Raw genomic sequence first — 24,183 nt, forward strand, 5'->3', positions numbered from 1 at the left:
CAATTTCATTGTTTATTGATGGTAATGTGAATATAGTGCGGTGACAAAAAAAAAGCGTGTCACGTTGTTTCCTTGGTTTGGCATTTTTTCACTCTCACTTCTCAAGCACAAGTAGAGAAATATTATGTGAAAAGGGGCTTGTGTCTTGAACGTTGAATCTAAGCTCTATTCTGTGAAAAAAATAGATGCAAAAAAGACACAAACAGCATGACGGACAGCAGGAACAGACAGGCATTACTTATCCTGTCTCACAAATATGAGCCCCTAACAGAAAACCACCATTGGCTGAATATCTTCAATATTCTCATCACATTTCTTGAGTTTCCTGCTCATACAGCACATTGCCATAAACACTGACCATTTTAGTACCAACACCTGTTGTTGGATTCCAATGCTGGTTCCAATGATCCATTAACCGGTTGTTTCTCCTGATTAGCCCATTGCCTAATCATTTTTCTTCCGCTCCATTTTTAAATAGCGTACTTACTTTCCCTGAGGTAATTGAGATGAGAGAGAAGGACTTCGGCGTTGTACATGGTGGTGAGCCGGAGGAAGTCGTCCTTGCTCATCTTGCACAGCTCTTTGCCGTCTGTATTCTGGAACATGGTCGTGTCGATCTCTAGCAGGCCGTACTCCTTGATGGCCCACTCTAGCCACTGGCGCACATGGTCCTGGGACCACAACGATGGGTCTGGAGGAAGACAGAGGAGACAGGGAGTTTTATTGACTGCACAACAATTGGGTCTGGAGGAGCAGAAGGGAACAGAGAGCTGAAAGAGGTTCATATCTCAGCAGTGCAAAGGGAGGGGGAGACATGAACAAATTGGAAACAGCATTTTGTATCAGTAGCAGACCTGGTTCAGATAGTAGTTGGAAATAATACTTTGTCTTATTTCAACCACATGAGTGGGGTTTACGAGAACAGGATGATTCAGATGTCAGGTAAGTTGTCAATTCATTTCCAAATCCTTTCCTGTGATTGTCCAAATGTCCTGGCACATTTTGTATTGTCCTATGTGGAAAGCCCATCCCATCTGGCAACTAAGTAGGCTAAAACAAACAATAAAATATATTTGCAAATACTGTATGACACATGCCTGATCAACTTACTGCTAAAGCCAATTTGGAAAGCAAACAAGCTCACCACTAGCGGTTAAGGAGTGGCAGACATGTGGCAAACTATTAGGTTAATGGACGAGTGGCCTTTTGCATCTGTTTAGCACTAACACTTGAGTAGCCTTTAAAATGGAAAATTTACCACGGCTCCATTTGATTTTAATTAAATGAATTGCGTGTGCTCATTCTTGGGAGAATAGAGTCACTCTCTTTGGCTATAGACCCTAATCAACTTATACCTTAAAATTACTTTTCTACAGTCCTTAACCCTGAAACTGCAGCTGTTACTCCATGTTGTTTGAATTCGATCATCTCACCAACTGAGAGTTCAAATTTGTGAAATCAGTGAGGAAATATATAGGTCTGGCAGACAAACAGACGTCCTCGCCTGTGTGCATTTAGACGTGCTCCCATGAGGGAGGTAAAGCATTGGAACAATACTTTCACCCATGACCCAGCTAAGTAAAAATGGGAGTCATAAAACATTTACAACATTGGCAAAATCATACCAAAACAGAGCAGTGATTCTGTCTGAAACCACAGCAGCACTACAGAAAAAAACACCTAGAACAATTTGCACCTGTACAAATATGCAGTGAATATTTACAGATACAGTGCATATAGTGTAAAAGCTGAATACTGAACTAGTGGCAACAGACTCTATCCTTACCTGCAGGTACAATGACTCTTCGCTCATTGGTGGTCATGTTGGGGGGAGGGGCGTTCTTCTCGTCCATGTAGTTTCCATAGTTCATCTGAGATGTGTCGTTACCCCCCACCAGCTTATTACATTTACCCACACTGCAGTCCACTGGAGACTCCCTGCTGTATAAACACAGACACACGCACGCACGCACGCACACACACACACACACACACACACACAGAAGCCAGTTATAAGACCTCACATTGTCTGTTTCGAAATACAGTTATGCACACACAATGTTGATTCTAGTTGGATACATGTCTATGTATAACCTTCATAGTAAGGCACTCATTGGGCAGATGTTGGCCTACCTGCAGGTAATTTAACATTTACACCAGACCTTTAAATAACAATTTGATTTAAAAAACTGTGTATACATGGGTGCTTTAGACTGCTATTTGCATACTATCATTGATTTCTATTAAATAACAATAAGATGTTAGTGGCCAGGAGTGGTCAGGGAGAAGTTCTCTCTGAAAGCCCAATTTGAGCAACATTTTCCAAGGAGATGTTTATATTTCAGGTAATCATCTCCTCCCCAAAAATGTTATCAGGAGATGTATTGAGTGTTGTTAATTTTCCTCTCCAATTAATGACATTGGCATTGGATCTTTAAGCCCTGTGTTGGCCAGTTCTAAGTAAACTGAAGATTAGAAATCCAGCGAGCAAAAGTGAAGTTTAGCTGCAGTGAAGAAAAATGTTCTGTTGAATGACAAACGACAACATTTATAGTAACAGCTTCAGTAATGAACACCAAATGTGTAATATGTCTAAAACAGATATATCTAAACTCACTTCTCATTTAAGGCCAGTACAAGAGCATTGAAGAATGTAAGTCATGATGTGGTAAGCTAGGCCATACCTGGATCCATTCATGTGCTCATATTCTCTCTTGACGTTGACCCGGACTGGCTGGGTGATCCACTCTTGCTGAGGGGGTAAGGGGTTGATTTTGTGGGTCTGGCCGTAGTCCTGTGTGCCAGATGCAGTCATGTCTGTCTTGGGGAGAGGGGCAGCAGCAGCGTATGGAGGCTCAAATAGGGACTGGTCTTCACTCACCACTGACAGCGCCTCCTGTAGGTGGAAGGAAGAAGCACTTAATATTTCTTTCTCTACACAACTGGAACAAGTAGAAAATGCAAAAACCTAGCTATCCTCACCTAGTAAATAAACTAATGTCACCATTAGTTTGACAAGAAAACCTCAGAAACATGGGAAGTTACAGCTTCAGTCTCTCAGTTGGCACATCTCAAAAAACCTGTGATCTCAAAACTTCAATCTCCTGTGTATTTCTGTTTACGGCAATTATGTGCAGTTATGTGTCATATCGCAATCTGGCATCCGAAGTAGTTTGTGTATACAGCCTATGTAGCAACTGCAGCTTCCTGTTGATGTTAGAATGACTTCAATCATGCACACAATGCAGTGAGACAGAATGCTGCATGCAAGCTAGGGCCCTACCGATATATTGGTGTGCCAATATATCAGCCGATATCAGCCCTTCACACATATATTGATGGCAGTATTTGTTCTACCAATAATGCACCCATAAAGATCAACACAAAAAATAAGATTTTGGTATAATCGTGTGGTTATTTTTTAGGATTTTCATATTTACTGTATGTGTTGAGAAGAAGGAACAATTCAAAACAAAATTCCCAAATAAATGTGCCTTTTAGATTTCTGGTAAGAATTTGGTCTACAGCAGGATAAGTATAATAAATTGTGATGAGTCACAATTCTCCCACAAAAATAAATCATCACCAGTTGTCTTTTTCCTCTAACCCACTATTAGTATTGGACCCAAAGATCCACTATCGGTCAGGCCCTGATGCATCTGTCTTGTCTGCCTTGGGCCGTGCCTCCATTGAGAAGCGCAGCTGAAGACTCAACAGAAGCAGGGGGGTCATGGCTATACTGACCCCTCCGCTGCGGCTCAGCTGGAGCAATGTAAGTTTATTAAAGAAAACAAACGCAGCAACTCGGGGCTGGCCGAGATATTCGGCGGTTTCCACGTGCTCGTCGTCTAATGTCTTGGAAGCACAGCGTGGATTAAAGACTCGAGGGATCACAATTTAACATGCAGATCTCACTGCTAGCATTTGATAGTGTTCAGAGTCGGGCAGTGCCACCGTCCCATGGCTGCCACATCCAAAATTCTTGATGGCCCTGACAGGCTGGGGATGCTGTGTTACAAAAATGTGATGAGTCAGCCTGTTTCATAATTGTTCCATCAGCAGAGTCAAAAACAATCAAACAAACAAACCCAAGTCTGAATGTCAAATGAAATCATTACAGTCATATAGGCCTCTGCTGAGGATTAGGCTTGGGTCTGATGCACATCTGGATCTGATAGGATCTGATGGCACAGCTTAGACTGAGACGTGTCTAATCCCTAAGGACTGAATGATTTCATTCCAAAACGCTATATATCGGTTTCAGGGGAAAATGCTACTTGATATTCATTGATCAATATTTCAAAAACATAGTTGTTTTCTTTTTCTATAATGTTACTTTTGTGAAAGCAAAAGCCTCATGATCTCAAATAACCTCAGTACCATTCCATTCTGAGACGTTATTTCATACCAGTATTTTATGATACTGAGTTTGTGTGATATTTTTCGAATTATTTCAATGATCTTATTTTGGAACAAAATTTTTCATTGGTACAATTGGAGCTTAACTATGGCATGTATACACATACATAAGATTGACCAGTGCTAATTTGACAGAGATTTATTAAAATAGCAGAATCGTTTCCTCAATAATACTAACAATAAAAAAAAATCTTGTATGCTTGTTCAGTTTTGATGGATATCTTTTAAGGGAGTTGTTGTAGTTGTACTACACTATGAACAGAAAAATGACTGTTTTTACTCTGAATTGATATGTAAGGAAATAAATTTGATGCTGGGAGTTAGATGGTGGTGAATGTGAGGTTGTAGTTGGAATGCAACTTTAAATGCGATTATGCAAATGATGCCATTTGATTGTCAAAATAAGATGATCACCATTATGTCAAAAGTTGATCTAATATCCAGTGTTTTTATTCTGATATTGATTTGTGGCCAATCAATTACTGCTTCCATAATTATTGGAGTTGGAATAATTTGAAATGAGTTTTGAAAGCATTACCAACTTGGTCTCTGAACTGACAAAAAACTGATTGTGAAAAGTGTAGCTTTTGCTCTCTGGAGTTATGGTGACCTTTCAGGGGCTAAAAGGGCTAATCTGTGATTGCACTATGGTGCCCTCTATTGAAATACTGTCACCCCCATGGCTTTGTTTTCATAGTGAGCCATTATTTTACTGAAAGTTTCAAATTGATTGTATGAGCTATAGATACAAAGACTGTGACACAATGTGACAGCTAAACATGAGTTTTACACATATTTTGAGGCTGTTTCTTATGAGAAATATTTCTTTACATTTGTAATGGTTGTGAACATGCCGGAGTAAAATGCACCTGCATTTTGAGTAACAATGTGTTACGGAACAGAGGTCCAAAAAACTTGACTCTACAAGTCAAACTCCTCAAGAAGTGAATAGTATCATATCAGTAATTGTTTTCCTAAGAGGTCTTTAGAAAGCGATTTCCATCACATCAATCACACCGAGAATGTACAGTATATTTGCTTATATTTGTTCACACACAGTTTGAGATGGCTGGGTCTATGCTATGGAACAAACATTAAGCACACACTAAGTTTATCATAGCACTACTCTTCAGGTCAGTGGGTGGACAAGGTAGCTGGACTCTTCTAGAGCAACATCTCCATCCATCTTGCCAGAATTAAATTTTCCAATGATTTCACCAGTGGAGCCATCATGACACTGGCAGCAGTATGTACTATCTGAGAGGGCCACACCAGCTAGCCTGAGGATGATTAAGTGCACAACAGTAAGAGAGTGTCTCTTTGCAGCCTGATAAGGGCGAACCCAACTATTATGACTGTTGCACGTTATATTTACAGTGACATATCAGCCTGCACAATGGAATTTGTGATTGGCAAGTGGCATGTGCCTATCAAGATTGCGGAGAGGCTTTAAAAATAGGAGTACACGATCTCACGAAGAGACGGTCTAAGAACAACAGACCCGTGCCAGTTTGCTGTGTTTTCTTTCCAGTATCTGTGGGGAACACACACATGCTGCCAGTGGGGGAGGGCATGTTAGAGCTCCAGTCAGTTGCTCTCGGTTTTCTCTCTCTCTCATGATGCCCACAGAGAATTCTGGAAATGGATGTTTGCTGCTTTTAAATATTTCAAATGAAGGTCTCTTGAAAGAAATGTCTGTTCCTGAAGATATCTACACTGCAAACTTCATCAAATCATTTAGTCTCATTTTCAGTGTTAAAAACTGAAAACTTAAACACTTTTCTTAAAACAAATAAATAAATAAATTCTGTTTCCAATGCAGTTTCATTTTTTTTTTTTTTTTAGGATTTGTCTATATCTTGAAAAAGAGCACAATATGTCATTTCACTCCACAATCAAGAAAATGACATTTGATTCAAGAAATTCCCTGAAACCAGTTGATTTGCACTGGAAGCAAGTGAATGTATTTCACCACTATGACAGATTTTTTTTCACTTGTTTTAAGAAAAATAAGAATTTACTTGATATTTTCTTTGCCATGTAGCCTATACCTTTCTGCAGCGCTTGAGACAAACAAAAGAAAAAAGGTCAAATAAATCATAGCCCAGTATAGTTAGGCTACAGTCATCATTATAAGCATTGTGTGAGTGTGACACCTGCTGGGAGCCACCTCTGTTCTGTTTACATCAGCCAAGTCTATCTCTCCAAATGCGTCACGACGCGTCTGGAGCGGACTGGATATGTGCAAGAGCTCCACATCCAGACTACACGTGTGTCTGTTTGGCGTTCACACAGCCATCTCGCAGGAGCCACCCAGGGGGGGCATTCCTGTCTTTTGTTTAAGGAGGAAAGGGAAACCTGTCAGGAAAAGATTGTGTAGAACAGGAAGCTCTCATGGCTAGAGAGCCCTTCCTTTGGTTTTAGCGAGGATGAATGCAGTTAGCAGCCAGTCATTTATACCCAAGGAAAAGTTGATTATATTAATTGCCACGACTTGCTGCTTTGTTACGAACGCTGCGGCTGGGCCATTCATGTCCCGAAACTCTTTCAGCATGGCATCCATCCCCAATAGACATCAAAACAATTACAGCGGTGCGAGAGATGAATGACGGGATTTAAGTGACTGTGCAGCCTGCCATTTTTTGTCTAGCCAACGTTTACACTCTTCCAAAACTCACACCACACCCAGCCGCCACAAACCCGCTACTTGAAAATTCCAAAAGAAAACAAGCTCCAATCATTTCTTCAGCAACAATAACTCCAAATGCAGATGCTGCATTCTTGTCGACCTACACTTGTTGACTGGGGGACATAAGCTGAACGCATCGCAGTATGAACTATAGGGACTTGCCATTCAACATCTGGTGGCTGCAGCCATAATGCATCTGGAATTTGACCGTCGGGGGGCCAGTAGCCAGTGATAATGTAGACCGGCGCTCGACTACCAACATACCATTTCAAAATAGTTGTGTAACTATATAGCCTAAGGACCAAGCCAAGGTATCATTGTGAAGCTTTGTGGTCTCGAGTGTCGCAAACGACGCAGTTACCGTATCTCTGCAGTCAGAGTGAAGTTACCAAATGACAGTTTTCCTTACAGTTTGACAAAACTGTCTCTCCGAGATATAGAGGCAGTGTAGCTGTGATACGGAACACACAACAAAGAGAGAGTGCTTCTATTGAAAATAGCAAACCATCGTAGTTTTTTGACCCACGACAGGATCTCCGGACCCAGCCGGGCGATGTGCCACACCGCTGTTGCGCAGCTCGACACATCGTATCCAATAGTACATCCAGCCATTGCTATTGCTCAATCCTCACAGCCCAAAAACAAACCAAACTAAACCAAATCACTGTACCCATAGGATTACTAACGCGTATGTTATATTCTGGTATAGGCTATACAGCGTGTTGTCTGAAACAAATAGCCACTCCTTTATGTCTTTCCAGACGTGCGTAATTGTGCGCTTGGTCCCCAAAATCCAAAGCGTGAGTCTGATTTAGCCTTAAATCCAACCCGCAGCGTCTCCTCACAAAAACGGCAGTTTGTTGCAAAGGAAACTTTGAAAGAAAGGGTAAAAAAGAAGGAAATCTGGTTACCGCTTTCAGACCAAGAGAAAAAAGCCGCTCATCGTCGTCAGATTGGAGGTCCCAGCTCACAGACCGACACAGAGGGGCATATCAACCCATTGCTTAAAAAGGAGGCGCAACTCCGAAAAAGCAATCTCCCATAAACTCCAATACACCCCGTTCTCCACCCTTACCTTAATAGTTCCGTCCATTTTGCGCAATTTTCAGCGGACCCCGACAATATCCCAAACATGACACGCTCCTGAATTAATTCCAGCCCCCGGTATGTGGCGGAGAGAAAGAGACACTTTTACCGGATTGGGTTTTTTCTTTCCTCTAAATTTGGGAAGTGAAGTCACCGCTGTTGAGAAGGAAGCTGTGTGTCACCGAAAGCCCTGCCTTCAAAAAAAGCAGGATACTGTCCCAGAGAGATAAGCAGGGAAAACAATTGAGTGTTCGCTCCGCTGTTATGTTTTTCTCCTCGGAAATATTTACAGGATGGCTGCCTGCGTTGTGCAGAACCATTGCTGTGTAGCCTCCTGTAGAATATTGTTGTGTATTCTTTCTCTCCCAATAATATCCCGGAGAGTGTCGAATGGGTTCTGGTATTTGTTCAATAAATGCAATATTTTTGCCACAGATTTAATTGGGATTGTCTGTAACGCTGAGGTTTAGCTGTCGCAGGACACTCTTAGTCAGTTGTGTGATTTCATGATGTTTTAGAGAGCGCTTTTGGCTCACGCCTACACTGTAGACTTGCATCTGGCCATGCCTCCATCCTTCAGTAAATCAGCCTATTTTCTGTTATATTCTGATTTCCACCGTGAAATGGATATATTAAATAAAGTTTCACTTTCAAAGTGGACAGATGTTTTCCTCAAACGTGCTGACGACGGAGCTCTAAATCAAAAGAGGACAGAAACCTGAACTACCTATGGCAGGGATTGTTGCAACCTTGTCTTTTGTTATAGCTTTCCAAGCCTCTGTGAAGTTTTCCTGAGACACCATTAATAAAATCCAAGCATTCATTCTAACCGCACTATAGTCTGAGGGTCTGCTCTACACGTGTGCGCCTGCTATTCAGCACAAGACTGGATGGATGATGAAATGCAGCCTATATCACCAAATTATGGAGCGCGCTTGAAAAAGAAGGGACCCCCTATTCTTTAGGACACAAATATATTGTCTGGGCTGATTAGGCCTGTTTCCATTTAGATAGACACAAATGTTAGGCCTATTTCACACAAGAGTTATCATTATTCTTATTCTTATTCTTATTTTTCTTATTATTAGGCTATTCAACAGATTGACTTGCCTCATGAGCACAGAACAAAAACTCCCACAACCCCCACCCACATGTTGGCTAGGTACTTTTTTTTTCTTTTAGTCTACCGTACGAAATTGCCCTCATCAATTCAAGCACAATTTTAGCGCAGATGCTAGACATGGAGCCAGCTCTGAACGTGACCAGACCAATACACTGCAAAAAATGTCCATCTTTGCCAAGTTTTTGTCTCACATTCAGGCTTTAAATTGTATTTTTATGTTAAAGCAAGTGAAAAAATTCTTCCGGGTGCTGTAATTCCACTGGTTTCTCGTTTCATTTGATTCAGGGTGATTCTAGAAACAAGCCTCAATATCTTGAAACAAGGCAGAATGAGGCAGATTACCACTAATATAAAGAAAGTCACGTTTGATTCATGGAAATGCTTGAAACAAGTGGATTTGCATTGGAAAAAAGTGAATCTCACTCAACGCATTTTTTCCACTTGTTTTCAGTAAAAATACAATTTTAAGACTCAAGCCTTGATGAAATGGCTGGTCACGACGGATATTTTTTGCAGTGTAGGGGTTCTGCCTGGGGGAGCGGCCTCAGAGCGGCCAAACAGAGACTGCGCCGAAAACGACTGACAACAGGGCCGGCCTGTCTGCTCTCGACTTGGGGGTCTGGTGGGGCAGAGGGCCCCCCCTGGGACCACCACATCTGGATCCTGCTAGGGGTCAAGGCTTCTCCTGCCTGAGGCCAGTTCAGACTTGTGTAATTAAGGGAGACACCTTGTTTAACTCTTCAGTGACTGGCTGGGTTTGTTTTTTCTTATTCTGCATTCCAGCGTCAGATGTTTGAATATTCTTCTTTTATTGTTGGCCGAGCTGTGAGTTAGCAGCAAATTAAAGAGGCGCGTAAACTGTGACCGCTAGTTGGTGCTCAGGGCATCACAAGCATTAATACAAACACTTTCCCTATCCTCATATAGCTTACCTCAGTTTAATACTGTGATGAATTACTATGGATTTACGTCGTAAAAAGATTTATGTCACCCTAAAAATTTGGGCAAACTCTAGTCCTATTCCACAAATTAAAAGCTTAGTAAACTGAGTTAGGTGGCTTCACCCTCCCCTACATAGCTGAGGCCAACATTAGCTGAAGCTGTTTATGTTATTGAAATACCATGATGGCTAAGAAATATGGCTGCCTGTTTACAGGTCTCTAGTTGGTTGAGATCCTTTTCAAATGGCACACATCCCTTACTTTTTCATGAGAAGTCTTACTTGCCGTCTAATATGAGAACAGCCTGCCAAACCCCTGGCTTAGATATAAGACTACAAGATCATAACCTATCCAAATGAAAATATCTACACCCTCCACCATGACAATCATGAAGCTTATTGAGAGGACTGGGGGTCCAGGGCCTGCCATGACCATAATGAATACAGTGGTAACAAACATTTTGGAAGGCCAATAAACAGATGCAAGTTGGTTTACACAGCGAACCACAGAACATCTGGCTTGACGCTGGAACTAGACAGCCAGACATTTCTTCCTTACACCACGAGCCAGTAGCTCCTCTGTCTCTCCATTGGGGCAAAAAGCCAGAAGTGGGCGGACACTATGCTGAGTTTATGTTCAGCAGCCTTTTCAATTGTTGGGCCCATCCTCCCTCACTTAGCTTATATCAGTGTCTACTGCATTGGTCTACCAATCATCAAAATGTATTGCAGGGAGAATTTGGCCATAGGCTTGCACTTCCAAAAATATCAATTTTAACAAGTCAGTTAATGTGGTACTGGGGCTTTAAGTCTTATTTCTCTTAAAACAAGTGAAAAAATCTGTCAGTGGAGGGCGACAATTTATCTTAAAGACTTTTTTTTTTTTTTTTTTAATGAAGCAAGATTTTCTTGACATTAGTGGAGTTATTCTGCATTTTAAAAATATTGTCACTTGTTTCTAGAAAAGTTCTGAAAAAAGTGAACTTGCATGTGAAACAAGTGGCGTTAGGCTATCTCACCTGATTGGCAGTTTTTTTTCCTATGTTTAAAAAAAAAAAAAAAAAAGACTAAATATGACTTGCTGAGAGGGACATTTTTTACAGTGTAGCCTACGTATTGAAGGTTATGTATTTTTGAGAATCAGTTGCCTGCTCCTTGCCAGCATGCCTTTGCATATGGTGAGTTCATTTGACCAATCCTCAAGCGGGAATATGATGTATAGCCTATTGAGTTTTGTGACAAACGTTTGGAGCAGTGTTATTCTAACGAAGAAATAAGACCAATATAGATCTGCCTTAAGGTTGTTCATTAGACTGGAGAGTTGTAGTCAGCTCCTTCCTTCTCACAGGCGAAAAGACAGGCCAAGTCAAAATACTGAGGGCAAAAAGTGGAGTCTGCTGCACATATAAGCACGAACTGTCTGGCCCCTCGCTCTAGGCCATAATTAATTTGAGATTTATTTTTATTGGAGAGTTCCAGTCTCGCCTGGCCTTAACCAAACAAAACCAAATGCTAGACCGTGGATTCGCTTGAATGAGGGGGAATATTTCTTTAAAAATTTGTATTGAGGCGTGCCACATTCTGACCAATATTGTGTAAAACTTGCACGCAAAAAGTACACGCTAGTTCTGACTCCTGGCACAATAAAAACAACCTTATTCGAATCAGAAAAATGAGATTATCCTTTTCAGCTTGTAGTTCCACAGCAAATCGGACAGGCCCTCCCGAATAAAGAAACATTTCTGAATCTGGAAGGATGCAGGCCCTGCGAAATTAAAAAGGTTGCCCCCCAAAAAGCGGCTTGTTGTTCAAGTCCCCCCAACTTCTGTTTCTCCCTCTTCGGCCTTCCTTCTTATTTAGAGAGCAGAAAGACTCATTTCAAAGCATATTTTCTCCTAAAACATTCCTTGCTATTCAACTCTCCCAAAACAAATCAGGAATTGTTCTTGTCCCTGAAACGCCAAGTCTTTCTGCAGTGGCACAAACGCAGTGGCTGTATGAAAAGAGCCCTTATGCAAAGGGGAAATAAGTCTTCAAAACATTAGCAAGTCGCCCTTGGAAAAATACCTTGATTATGAAGATATTACCAATGGCTTGCCTTTGCACAATGGTTCATTTTAATGACGCACAATCCGAGCAGTCACCCTCAATAGATTATTATGATAGATGTGAGCAAACGCCAGCCACCCAGATTCACTGACAACATTGCAAGCGAAGTATAACTTTGAGCTTGACATTTAGTCATCTGTAAGATACGGTTTCATGGGTTCATATAAAAGAGACAGAATTCATGGTTCCAGTGCCTCGGATATGGCCAGTTGCAGGTATTCATGCTGCACCACGTGACGCGATGCCGTTTTTAAACGTGAAAACCAGATGTGCGCTATTTGCTTTATTTACATTCTCAAAACTGTGGCGGGGATACAGAGAGAGAGAGAGAGAGAGAGAGAGAGAGAGAGAGAGAGAGAGAGAATCGTGACGTCAAAAATATGATAATGAGCCATAACAGTAGCCTTTTGGAATGAAGACAAAGACATCAAATCGATCTTGACACCACAGATAGACCACAACAGAGCCACGTTTCAACAAGCGATTATACACAGTGTAAACAGGCATTTTCAACGTGTGACACTGTAATTGCAAAGAAAAAATACTCCCTTGCTACAAGGGATCTGTAGCAAGCCATACACATTGCACTTCTTACACTGCAAAAATGCCAATCTCAACAAATCATTTAATCAAGGCCTATATCTTATTATAAAAAAAACTCTTGAAAAATGTTCACATGGGATGAGATAATTTCACCTGTTTCTAATGCAGATCAACTTGTTTTAAGATTTTTCCTGAGTCACGCCTCATTTTCTTGATGCAACAGTGATCTGCATTATTCTGCCTTATTTCGACATATTGATACTTGTTTTTAGAACAGTTTTGAAACAAGAAACTGCATTGCAAACAACTGGAATTATTTCACTCAATTGGCAGAATATTTTCTTTTGTTTTAAGAAAAATAGTTAAGACTGAGTATGAGACTATATGACTTGTTAAACTGGACGTTTTTTTTTTCTTTTTGCAGTGCTTGACTAATATGGGGTAATAAACATATTTGTCAGCCTAAGTTACAAAAGATGAGAGGGCCCCAGTTCGTCCCTCCAACATTACCTGATCGAAGAGACGGTGGTGTCTTACCTTGACGTAAGACGACGTGTCAGGGACAGTTTGAAACATGTCTACTTGACAGGCAGGCCCAAGGGTGCAGTGTTCAGTGGGCCCTGAGGGGAGGAGAGGAGCAGCACAATGAAGAACAACACAGATAGAATAGAAAAAAGAACTAATATAATAAACCTGCAGGTAGGTCTCGTGCACCAACTACTGCTAACAAAACATGTAGCTTCTCTTATTATAACTATAAGTTTGGTTTAAATTATGCAACCATTATTATTATTATTATTATTATTATTATTATTATTATTATTATTATTATTATCATTTTCATGTTTATTTCGATTTCTGCTTTTTTGCGTTTTCAGAATGACTCTTTCGTGTTATCCTCAACACATGAATTAGGCCTGTACTCTTGATATTAGATAGGCATGTGTATGTACTGTTGGCCTGCAAACCTTCACAAAGTACTGCAGCTTTTGCGAACTTCCATATAGGGCGCACAGGGCAACCACTTCCACCAAAATAAAGAGGAAGGTCACATTTAGTTCATGAGCCCACTGTAGGTTTGACTGGACACATAAAGGCTTGATTCATTCATATGTAGGCTACTTTATTTATTTGTATCCTGGTCAGAGGTGTTATAGAAGGAGATGTTTTAATTAGCGGTGTCGATGCAGTAACAATACCTATAGATGAAAATGACACCACTAAACTACTGGTAACATGTATGAATTAGGCTACTCCAAGTCGCCCAATAGGAGCAGGGCGGCGAGTAAGAATAAGAGGGCCCCATCCCAACCCCCATCACGTTTTCCCCTAAAGCTTACCACATATTGAAGCACTTTTCGCTTTAATAAGTGCAGCTTACAAAGTCTAGGGTGAAAGGGCACTTCGAGGACGGTGTCTTTAGCCCTTCCCTCAGTGTGCCATTATTAAGAAGGCAGCGGCGCAGCATTCCTGCCATCACGACAATGATATCAAGACTTAAATGTTGATATTGTGGCTGAAGCAAATGAAAGTATGGACCTGTAGTGGCATGCATGATGCAGCATTTTACTTCAAAATATGTCAACCAAGGGCCACTGTTCTACCTCCTGCTCAGCAGCACGCCTGCCCTGGTGAGGGGGAAAGGGACAAAGGTGCATCTTTTTATCTGACTGTGCATTTTCAAAAGTGATTTTGGTAATTAGAATATTGGTCCTGGGCCGTTGTGATCTTAAGGGACTAAGTGACAGCTACAACTGCAATAGTGGTAACTCAAACTTCAACAGGGAAATGCAACAGAGCAGAAACCTGAAATGAAACAATCAAAAACACGGGGCGACTTATATACACGCGATCAGCGGTTTAATTGGACCGCAATTTCTTTGTTTTTACAGCGCAATTTCATGTTTCTGCTGAAGTGTTTCGCGCAATGAATTCCTGCCTCGCCACCTCGCCCCATGATAAATTACCCAAGCGAGGGGGGCTTATATATGAACGTGGCACGGTTTAAATACTTGTAGGGGACCACTGTTTTTTTTTTTTTTTGTCTCCTCGGCTCCTGCAGGCAAACGTTGGGCTCGCCTCATAAAGTTTCCCAAATGCATCCAATTTCTAAGCGGTAAAAGAGCATAGGATTCCGCATCTGTAGCCAATTAGGCTGAGGAGGACTGGTGAATAACGGCGTGGACCTTCCTCCGAGACAGCCCCGTGGGCCGGGACCCCTCTAGTGTTACATTTTAAGCATCTTACCTTGCTGTTATCCATCATAAGCGAGAGCCAACTGATTTCAGCTAATACGCATTGCATTTTTTTTTTTTCTTAGCACTAGACTTTACTTCCCCTAAAGCAAGATTGCAAAGTGCGCAGACAAAGTTGAGTCTTTTCGAGTGCAAAGCTCTGTTGAAATAAATTAGGTGGTAAAACTTCGAAGAAATAAACTGATGCGATAAAGATACAAAGATTAATCAAATGCAGGCTGTAATTTCATTCTGCTGCCGCATGCATTCCTAAACGTTCACACTTGTTTGATCGACTGAGATGGGATCCAGTCTTTTTTTTTATTATGCGGCTGAGTATCACTGGCCGACAATAAAACAAGTGGAAATGATTTATTATCGTCACGCATGCACATCATCGCAGACTACTGCACAGTTCGCCTGAGTAAGACGTGACTGGGCTAAACGCGGATCTATCTCGCCGTTTTTCTCACTCACCTGTCGTTATTGTGTCAGTCGTTTGTTCTTTCGATTTGATTATTCCTCCCTCCAATCTAAAGTAATTAGTCCCGTCTAAGCAAAGTCGTTTCCAATGAGGATGACAGTGAGTTATTTTGAAAGGGGCGAAAAGGAGCGACGGTATGTGTGTATGAATGGAAATGTTAGTGAGATGGGAAAAGCCACGACCAATGAGCAGCAAGAGAAAACCTCCCCTTGCCTGCCGTGTGAGGCCATTGAACCATGAAATAAGGGAAAAGCAGAAAGAGAAAGAGCGCCATAAATCTGCTTTAAAGTCTTTAGTGGGGAAAAAGTGGCGATAAAAATTGTATTTGCACGTTTTTGAGCTGTTTTCAGTATTAATTAATAATAATAATTATTAAGATTTCTGCCACACTAGTGTTATTGCGACTTAACACCAGTGATGCAGTGGTAAATAAAGAGGTGCGTATACTTTATGAGCAGCATAAAGCACCACAAACACCAGGGCAAACAAAAATCAATATTATTTCCAGAAATGCAGTATTTATTTATTTGTTTTACTTAAAAAACAAACATCATATAACATACATCACTTCCTATGCTTTCTACGAACTTATGTTAGAAAGTCTTCTGATGGGGTAAACTTTATTCTGCAATAAAATGGTATGTAAAGTGAGTTTAGGTGTGTTTATCCTCCACTATCCCTATACAGCAAGCATGACACCTGCTCATTTTATCAAGTAAACATAGAGAGAAAAAAATTGTTCAAATTAACAACACATTTAGGGCATACATATCTGAGGAACACCACACAAGGAAAGATTCAAATGATGTGGAGCATTTATGGAAAAAAAAAAGAAAAGAAAAAAATGAAAAGAAAAAAAAAAAGTAAGTCACCTTATGTTAGTTTTCACATTCTAATTCCATCCCGTTTGTTTGTGGGAAATGTCTACTTTGCAATGCAAATCATTAACCCCTTTAAATAATAATGAATAAACTCCAAATATAAATTCTTGGCTTTAAAACGGTGCGGTATAATTTTAATATACAATCACCAAACAGCATCTGTCCAAGACTTTTGGTGGATGTTGGGTTTTATATGTTCATCTTTCCCCTTGGTGACAGTTCCCGTAGGAATACAACAGCAACACGAGTGGGTTTGTCTTTCCTGCTCAGTTGACCCCGCTCACTTCACTAACTTCATTTCCTTCACATTGCCCTAATCTTCGACCAAGAGTTCCCCCAAAGGATGTGGGGCAATTCACGGTGAGGAAAGTCGCCCAACCATAGCGTTTTATAGCCTCATCAAGGTCGCTATTTCACGCAGAGCAACCAAAATGAAACAGAGAAGTCGCCCATAACTGTGTGCAGTGGATATAAGAAAACCCAAGACCATTGGGAAAGATTTGACCTGTTACCTGTTGTTCAATGTAGGCCTGTGACAGCTGCACACCTCTATGCGCAGGCTCACTGTGTCCAAGTCATTTAGTCCCATTCATACTTAAAATGTTCTGATTTTTTTTAACAAGTGAAAAATTCTGACAGTGAGTGAGATAATTCCACATGTAGATTCACTTGTTTCGGGAAATTTCAAGAGACAAGGGTCAATACAAGTCAGAATAAGGCAGACTCCACTTCTAAAAAGAAAATGACGCTTGTTTCAAAAGAAGTAAACAAGTTGATTTGCGTCGGAAACAAATACAAATTCCTCACCTCATTTAGTAAAAAATATCACTTGTTTTCAGATAAATCCGATTTTTAGACGCATTTCTACACTAGATGACTTGGTAAGGTGAACATTTTTTTTTTTTTTTTTTTTTTACAGTGTAGAGGTTATCTGGTAAAAGGGTCGGCTTTCATCACTGGCTAGACGCTATGTTTGTTATACCATTTCCTAATGCAATGATTAAGAACAACAACATTGATAATGGTGTTCCCAGCACGAGACAATGGACGGAAATCCCAACATCCGTTTTACTGAAAAATGGCATTCATGCGCCTGCTGTGTTGCCTTCCTCAGGATACTGTAGGAGAAGGTTTCTAACACTTTTGACCAGCAACTGTTATACTCTCAACAGAAAAAAACACGTTATGGTCATCCAGTAATAAGGTTTACTGAGCTATGCTGTGGAATAATAATAATAATAATAATAATAATAATAATAATAATAATAATAAAACATTCCTCACCACACTATTTCAAGCATCCAACTGCCTCCTAGTGGGACAGCAGGAAAAGCAAACTGTAAGGCCCCAACAGTTCTTGATAGGACCGCAGTTAAGTTCTAAGATCCTTGCATCTTATCAGAACTTACCTTCAGACGTCTCATCAGCATTGAAGGCATCACATATAAAGTTAACATGCTATTTCATGTGGAGCAGGCTTATAGCAGGAGGAAACCGGGGTTGCACAATGTGCTTAGCATCAAAAAGAATCAAAGAAGAGTCATGGAACGTCATAGAAGAGTCATTCTCAGTGAAAAATAACAAAAGAAGTCCTGGTATTGGGAGATAACCGTCTCAAGATGGCTTTCCATTGTTCCCCTGCACCTATCTACCAGACCTGCGTCAAATATTTGCAGATCAATCTTAGCTATTGTTTAAAGTTGCATTGTGGCAGGCCAACCAGACGGGTGTATACTGCATCAGGAGTATTCAGACAGGTAAGGTGTCGGACGGTCAGTTACAGAAACGTATGCTGAATTGACTATAAAATACTTGATATATTGATGTGATTATCTAAACTTTCTAGCACTCCATTGCATTGTCCTGTGTGTCAAAACCCCACCCATCCGGTTTCTAAGTAGGCAAAATTAAAAAACAGAATATTTTTGCAAACGCTTTGAGTCCTCCGCCTAGTTGTTTCATCAAGTCTTGTGCCATCCAACACTTCTTGTTTTTACACTTTGCCATGGTATAAACATTACTGCTAGAATGTGTCTGTGTAGTGATGCATGCCTCTTGAGGAGGGCTTACTTTTCTTGACAATCTTATAACCGCTGTGTATCTTGACTATTGTCTTTCATGATTATTTGACATGTATGTTTTTGAACATTTGCTGCAAACAGGACATCCCCATGTGGGGTAATAAGCAGACTTAATCCCCCTCTGCGGTGAGACCAAACAGTCTGCCATCAACAGTTTCCCATACACAGTCCACTGCCAGTCTCTCCTCACTGGTATGTTAACATTTCAAACCTCCCCGCCCTCTCTTGGGATTCCACCCAAAACGCTTGTATTTGGGATGATGTGGGCAACCTACAGACATCTGTGATTACATCGACTAGAGTAAATGAAGCTCCTTACTCTGAACTGTAATGAGTTATTTATTTAGTTGAGGGGGCTACCGAGAGAGATGATCTGGAGATGGAGATCGGTTCCATTCCAGCCCTTTTTCTGCTCCTCAGGGAGAGGGAAAATGGCAGTGTGGCACCAGGGAAGGCAGGGCAGCGTGTCAAAGCTTTTCACGCGAACCCCAGGCCGGCCAAGGCCAGACCTGATGTGTCCGCAGAACCTTTTTTTAAATAGAGTAGGAAGTCCACTCACCTTAACATCTTTTTAATCATTATTTTATACATTGAGTGACAGTTGGAAAGCTAAAAGGGAGAAATAGTAGGGGAGACACAGGAGAGATGTTTCTAGTGGGATTGGTTGCTCAGGGTGTGTGTGTGTGTGTGTGTGTGTGTGTGTGTGTGTGTGTGTGGGGGGGGTCTTAACCATCACACCATCTCTGAGCACTGAGATGCCAAAAACTATGAAAAAATGTTTGGGAAAGACAGGTATGAATTTGGGATAGGGATAGTGAGTAGGGAGGAAAGTGGGTAGGCGCGGTTAGGGGTGGCTTATGGTTTTGGAAAGGGTGTTGATCACTCCAATTTACCAAGACACTGCAACAGCACAACTCGGGGTCTGGAAACACAAAATTCAAAGTCAGCAATACAAACCTGTGCGCTGCCTGTCCGGTGAAAATAGCCCACACAGCGCGCAGACAGCAGCCCGCTCGTGTGTGTTGTGATAATTAGCAAGGGGAAGTATTAAATTAAAGCAAGGCAGTCATTTTATGGGGCAACCATTTATGAAGGTAATAGCATCCCTATAAATTAACGACCTCCCAATGCCTCCCGACGTGTTACCACTCATCAGGTCCGGAGCACACCACTGATACGGCCACTATATATGACCTCATCCATCCCGTCTGGGCATTCCGGCCCTGGGGGGAACGCTCAGATGAGAGCTTGGGGAGGAGAGGAGAGTGGATGTTTGGGGGAACGACATGTGGTGTCGAGACAAAATGCGTGCTCTCATTACACGCAATATGTTCTGGTATGCACTTAATCAAAAGCGTTGTGTGTGTGTGTGTGTTTCTGTGTGTGTGTGTGTGTGTGTGTATCTATATATGCGTCCGTATAAATTCTTTCCACAACACCACAAAATGCCATAGATTTCTCTTTACCGAGGGCATATAAGTTGATTTCCCTAACCACCTTCCCTCGCTCAGACAGTTGGAGCAGTTGGACGTAGTACTTATCCTGTGTCAATTCAGTTGTAAAGTGGGGGGCACACCCTACCACCAGTCCAGATGCTGCATGGGAACCCAAGGTGCTGACTTTACACGTTAAATCAATCTTGGCTGCCAGGGGGGAGGCATCCCTGCATGAACAACATGAGGATGAAATAAAGCCTCTGAAATTGACTACTCCTGTGGAAAAAAAAAAAAAAAAAAAAAAAAAAAAAGCAGGGCGAGCAAGAGCAGGAGGAAAGCAGTGCCATTTAGAAAGCCTAAATCATCCCCTGAACTATAAATCCACTGACCGCTCATCATTCAGCAGCATTTTAAAAAGCCCTTAAAGAAAAACACTGGGTGAAATGAATATGCTGTCACCTCTCATTTGGGTCTGGCCCACTGGCTCAATAAGAAAAGTGTTGTTCCCTGGAAGGCTGCTAGCCCGGGCTGAGCTCTCAGGTTTAGGGTTTACCCCTGTCCCGCATTCTCAAGGCTTTTTACTTTGAGGCCCGCGTCTCTCTTTCCTCCCCCACGTCCCCCCAGACATGTCTGACAGGCTGAACTCGATGTGGGCTGCTCACCAGACTACAAAAATCATTCATCTGTGCCTTCAGACGGTCAAATCTGGATCTAATAAAGGGAGCTTGCCTATTGATCCTATTCATAGGGAAGGTATTGTCGACTCTCGCCACTGGAGGGCTCTCTGGCCCAAGCTAGTGGTAGCTCATTAAGGACTTTGGTCTTCTGAACAAAGAGTATTCATAATGGATGGTTGTCCGCTAAAATGCATTTTGGTGACAAACTTTTTGTGTTAGGTAGCTCAGGTGATTCGGAATTAGTGTGCATTCAGAAGTGTTTTTTTTTTTTTCTATCAATGTATTAAATACCAGTGTACCTGTACCTTTTACTGCTGTGATTTCTCCTCATACTTCAACCAATTGTCGAGAAAAACATATAAAAATGCCACCTGAAGAACATCTGAAGAAAGAATCTGAAGAAATAAGACGTCCAATCCTAAGACACGCCTACCGGGCCCCTTGTCATCTGTAAGATAAGCTGTTTGTTTCCTATTCTACGCTGTTTGAAGCTCACGGGCCTTGTGCGGTTATTGAGGCAAAAGACAACAATGGCAACCCCCGCCTTCGCCTGTGGCACAAACAAACGTGTGAAACAGGAAACATACGCTGCCACGCACTGATACAGAGCCAGCCAGATGAGAGGGCAGGGCATTGTGTGTGTGTGTGTGTTTTTTTTTTGTTTTTTTTTTCTCCAAAAAAAACACTAGAGTGAAGCGGAATGAAAATAGGCCACAACAAACACAAGAAACATCCTTATGCAGGGGACAAGGTTGGGAAGGCATTTAAGAAAGAAAGTGGAGAGAGAGAGAGAGAGAGAGAGGGAGAGGGAGAGAGGGAGAGGGAGAGCGAGAGGGAGAGGGAGAGAGGCAAGGAGAGCGAGTCACAGTCACTTTTAGGGTTGTGTTTATGTGCGGGTGAGGGCACTACCCCAAACGCCTGGGCAAAAACCACAGCATTCCACGGCGGGTCTTAAAGAGACAGAGCGACGCTGTCATCATGGGTATTTGGGGAGTAAAGTGTTAACATATGGTGAGGTCTATTTGAGACTGGTGGCGAGACTCACAGAAGCCAGTAGGTGGCCGTGCAAGTTCTCTGATTGCATTTTGACAGAAGACAGCGCTTGGCTCCAATAGTATCATGTCAGATAGTGTATTTGGAAAAAGGCGAGTTTGAGGTTTTTTTTGTTAATTCTAAAACTGACACAAACTGATAAACTGTCCAAATAAAACTCAACTTCTCACATAGGGAATTAAATGTTTATCCAAACCCAATCAGGCGGTTCGTCTCTGGTCTGTGTCATACTATTTCTATAAATGACAGTGTAAGATGTGCTGTATCCGCAGTACAGAGATCCAGTGATAGAGGGCACAGTTGAGCCACGAAACAAATGTGATATGCAGCAAATGCAACAGTGTGTTGTGTCAGTCTTACTTTTTGAAACCTTTCTCAGTAATGTACAATAAAATAATAAAAATAAATAAAATACTCTGAGGTAAAGCTTGTTTGGATTTCAAGTCTGAAGTCCGTTCTGTGAAACTAAACTTTCAGCATCGGCTATTACTACTACTATTACTACTACTATTAGTACTTTGTGATGTTACATGGACTTTCTATCATAATGTGCCATTACCACTACAGATACCACAAGTAAAGTAAAATCATAGGTTTGCTGTGGAGCTTAGGTGGCAGAACCTAGGCTATATCAAAAACTGTCAAAGAAGGACTAACTGAACTTTCATGAACTTAGTTTAAGTGAAAATGCACAAACTGAATAATAATAATCAGTAACCTACAAACATAAACTCACAGCCAAGAAGGACACAATGTAAAAAAGATTGGCATGTGCAGCCAGATATGACATGGACACGTACCAATGAGGAAAGGGGTAGCATTTGCATAAGTAACTTGTGTTTGTGATGATCCCTACATCAGAAACACATTGAAAGTCAGTGTACTGAGTAACGCAAGGCTCGGTAACACACAGCACTATGAGGTGCCGCACTGAAAGCACCCTCCATCCACAGACAGACAGTGGAGTGGGTGAGCACAGTCTGAATGATGAGAGGCCCAGATTGCATGCAGATGAAGAAAAAAAAAAGAAAAAAAAGAAAAACACGCTGACACCACAACTGATAACACAGCGAGAGAGATGGAGAGAGAGAACGAGAGCAAGAATGAGAAAATGAGAGAGCGGTGGAGGTGTGAGGAGAAGGGAAGTGAGAGTGGGATGGGGATGGGGGGGGGGTGTCGGGGGGTGAGATGGGTTGCAGAGAGGGTAAGGGGAGGGTAAGAGAGAAAGACAGAGTAAGTGTGTTGGGGTGGGGGGGTGGCGAGCGATATGGAGAGGGTGATTTTGAGAGGGGAAGAAGAATAAAGGCCAAGGAGATGAAATGGATGCGAGGGGGAAAAAGAGATAGGAAGAAAGAAAGGGGGGGGGGGGGGGGAGTGTAGGCAAAGTTCAGCCCGTTTCCTCACACACACAAAAAAAATAAAAAGATCATGGCAAAAGATGGACTTCACATCCTTAAAACATCAACCGTGCTCTAAAAATAACCCTGGTTCTGCACAGTAAGAGCTGGGAGTGGGGGTATGGGTGCGTGGGTGGGGTGGAAATGGAAGGGGGGAGCTTGAGGAGTGAGGAGGGTGGGGGGAGGGGGGGGGCGGAGGTATGGGAAGAGGAGCAGAGAGTGAGAGTGAAAAGTTGGGAGAGAAACGGAGAAACGCTGCCCTGCCGGACAGTGGTGATGAGATATGTGTGAGATTGCACGGCTGCATGTGTGTGTGTGTGTGTGTGTGTGTGTGTGTGAGAGAGAAAGGGGGGGGGGGAGGGGGGGGTAATCAAGACCCTCAAAACCACAGCTATCCCCTTGCTAATTATGGTCCTTTTGCTTGGTAAACACTTCACTTGCTCTGTGTGGTGAAGTGCAACATCAGGGATTCTCTGGCTGAGGGCAAAAGTAGTCAAAGTCACTGTCTATGTTCCGTATTATGCTACAAACCACTGCAACATATCTTCTGTTTTTTCTGTTTGTATTAGCACACACTGTATGGAACTAAGGTTAGATTAAATAGAGAGGTCTGTAAGGCCAGGATTAATGGAGGTCCTCTCTTTGGTCTTGAACCCTGAGCCTCTGGACTACCTACAGCACAGTGCAGAGATAGGCACTAAGTTTATGGCCATTACAACTTGTGAAGGATCTGCTTGAAGGGAGACAATGATGGTGATGGACAGACCTGGGTCAGACAGTATGTGCAAATAATTCTCTAATAGTTTTAAGATTGGTTGGGCTTATCGCATCAGGATGGTGTAAGGTAACCCATCTAATACAGAAAAGTATACTCCACTTACTTACTTTTCTTGTGTTCTATTTAAATGGTTTATGTATATGGCAAACCCCACCCATCGGTCTCCTATAAAACAAATCAAAAAAGTTTTTGCAAATACTTTTGGACGTAGGTCTGCTGGTAGGTTGGGTGGAGGTGGAGGAGGGGATGGTTT

The 24,183-nt window shown here is 41.8% G+C and overlaps 1 protein-coding gene across 6 annotated transcripts in view; it reads right to left on the reverse strand.

Annotated features, from left to right (window-relative positions):
* fli1 (Fli-1 proto-oncogene, ETS transcription factor) overlaps positions 1–15,726 on the reverse strand; it is a 35,728-nt gene extending 20,002 nt beyond the window's left edge. Inside the window, exons 1-5 of one of the 6 annotated variants that reach the window (XM_078284115.1) lie at positions 15,621–15,726; positions 13,447–13,529; positions 2,685–2,896; positions 1,787–1,941; positions 488–691 (exon numbers count right to left, since the gene is read on the reverse strand). In XM_078284115.1, the coding sequence (XP_078140241.1) occupies positions 488–691; positions 1,787–1,941; positions 2,685–2,896; positions 13,447–13,485 (610 nt within the window). In that variant the 5' untranslated portion in view covers positions 13,486–13,529; positions 15,621–15,726. Of the gene's footprint in view, positions 1–487; positions 692–1,786; positions 1,942–2,684; positions 2,897–8,019; positions 8,067–8,183; positions 8,321–13,419; positions 13,530–15,620 lie in introns of those variants that run through there. The other 5 variants (XM_071917406.2, XM_071917405.2, XM_071917408.2 and 2 more) reach the window with 5 other exon arrangements.
* Positions 15,727–24,183: the final 8,457 nt, after the last annotated feature.

The sequence above is a fragment of the Centroberyx gerrardi genome, chromosome 6, assembly GCF_048128805.1.
Source record: "Centroberyx gerrardi isolate f3 chromosome 6, fCenGer3.hap1.cur.20231027, whole genome shotgun sequence".
In the NCBI taxonomy this organism is placed as follows: Eukaryota; Metazoa; Chordata; class Actinopteri; order Beryciformes; family Berycidae; genus Centroberyx; species Centroberyx gerrardi.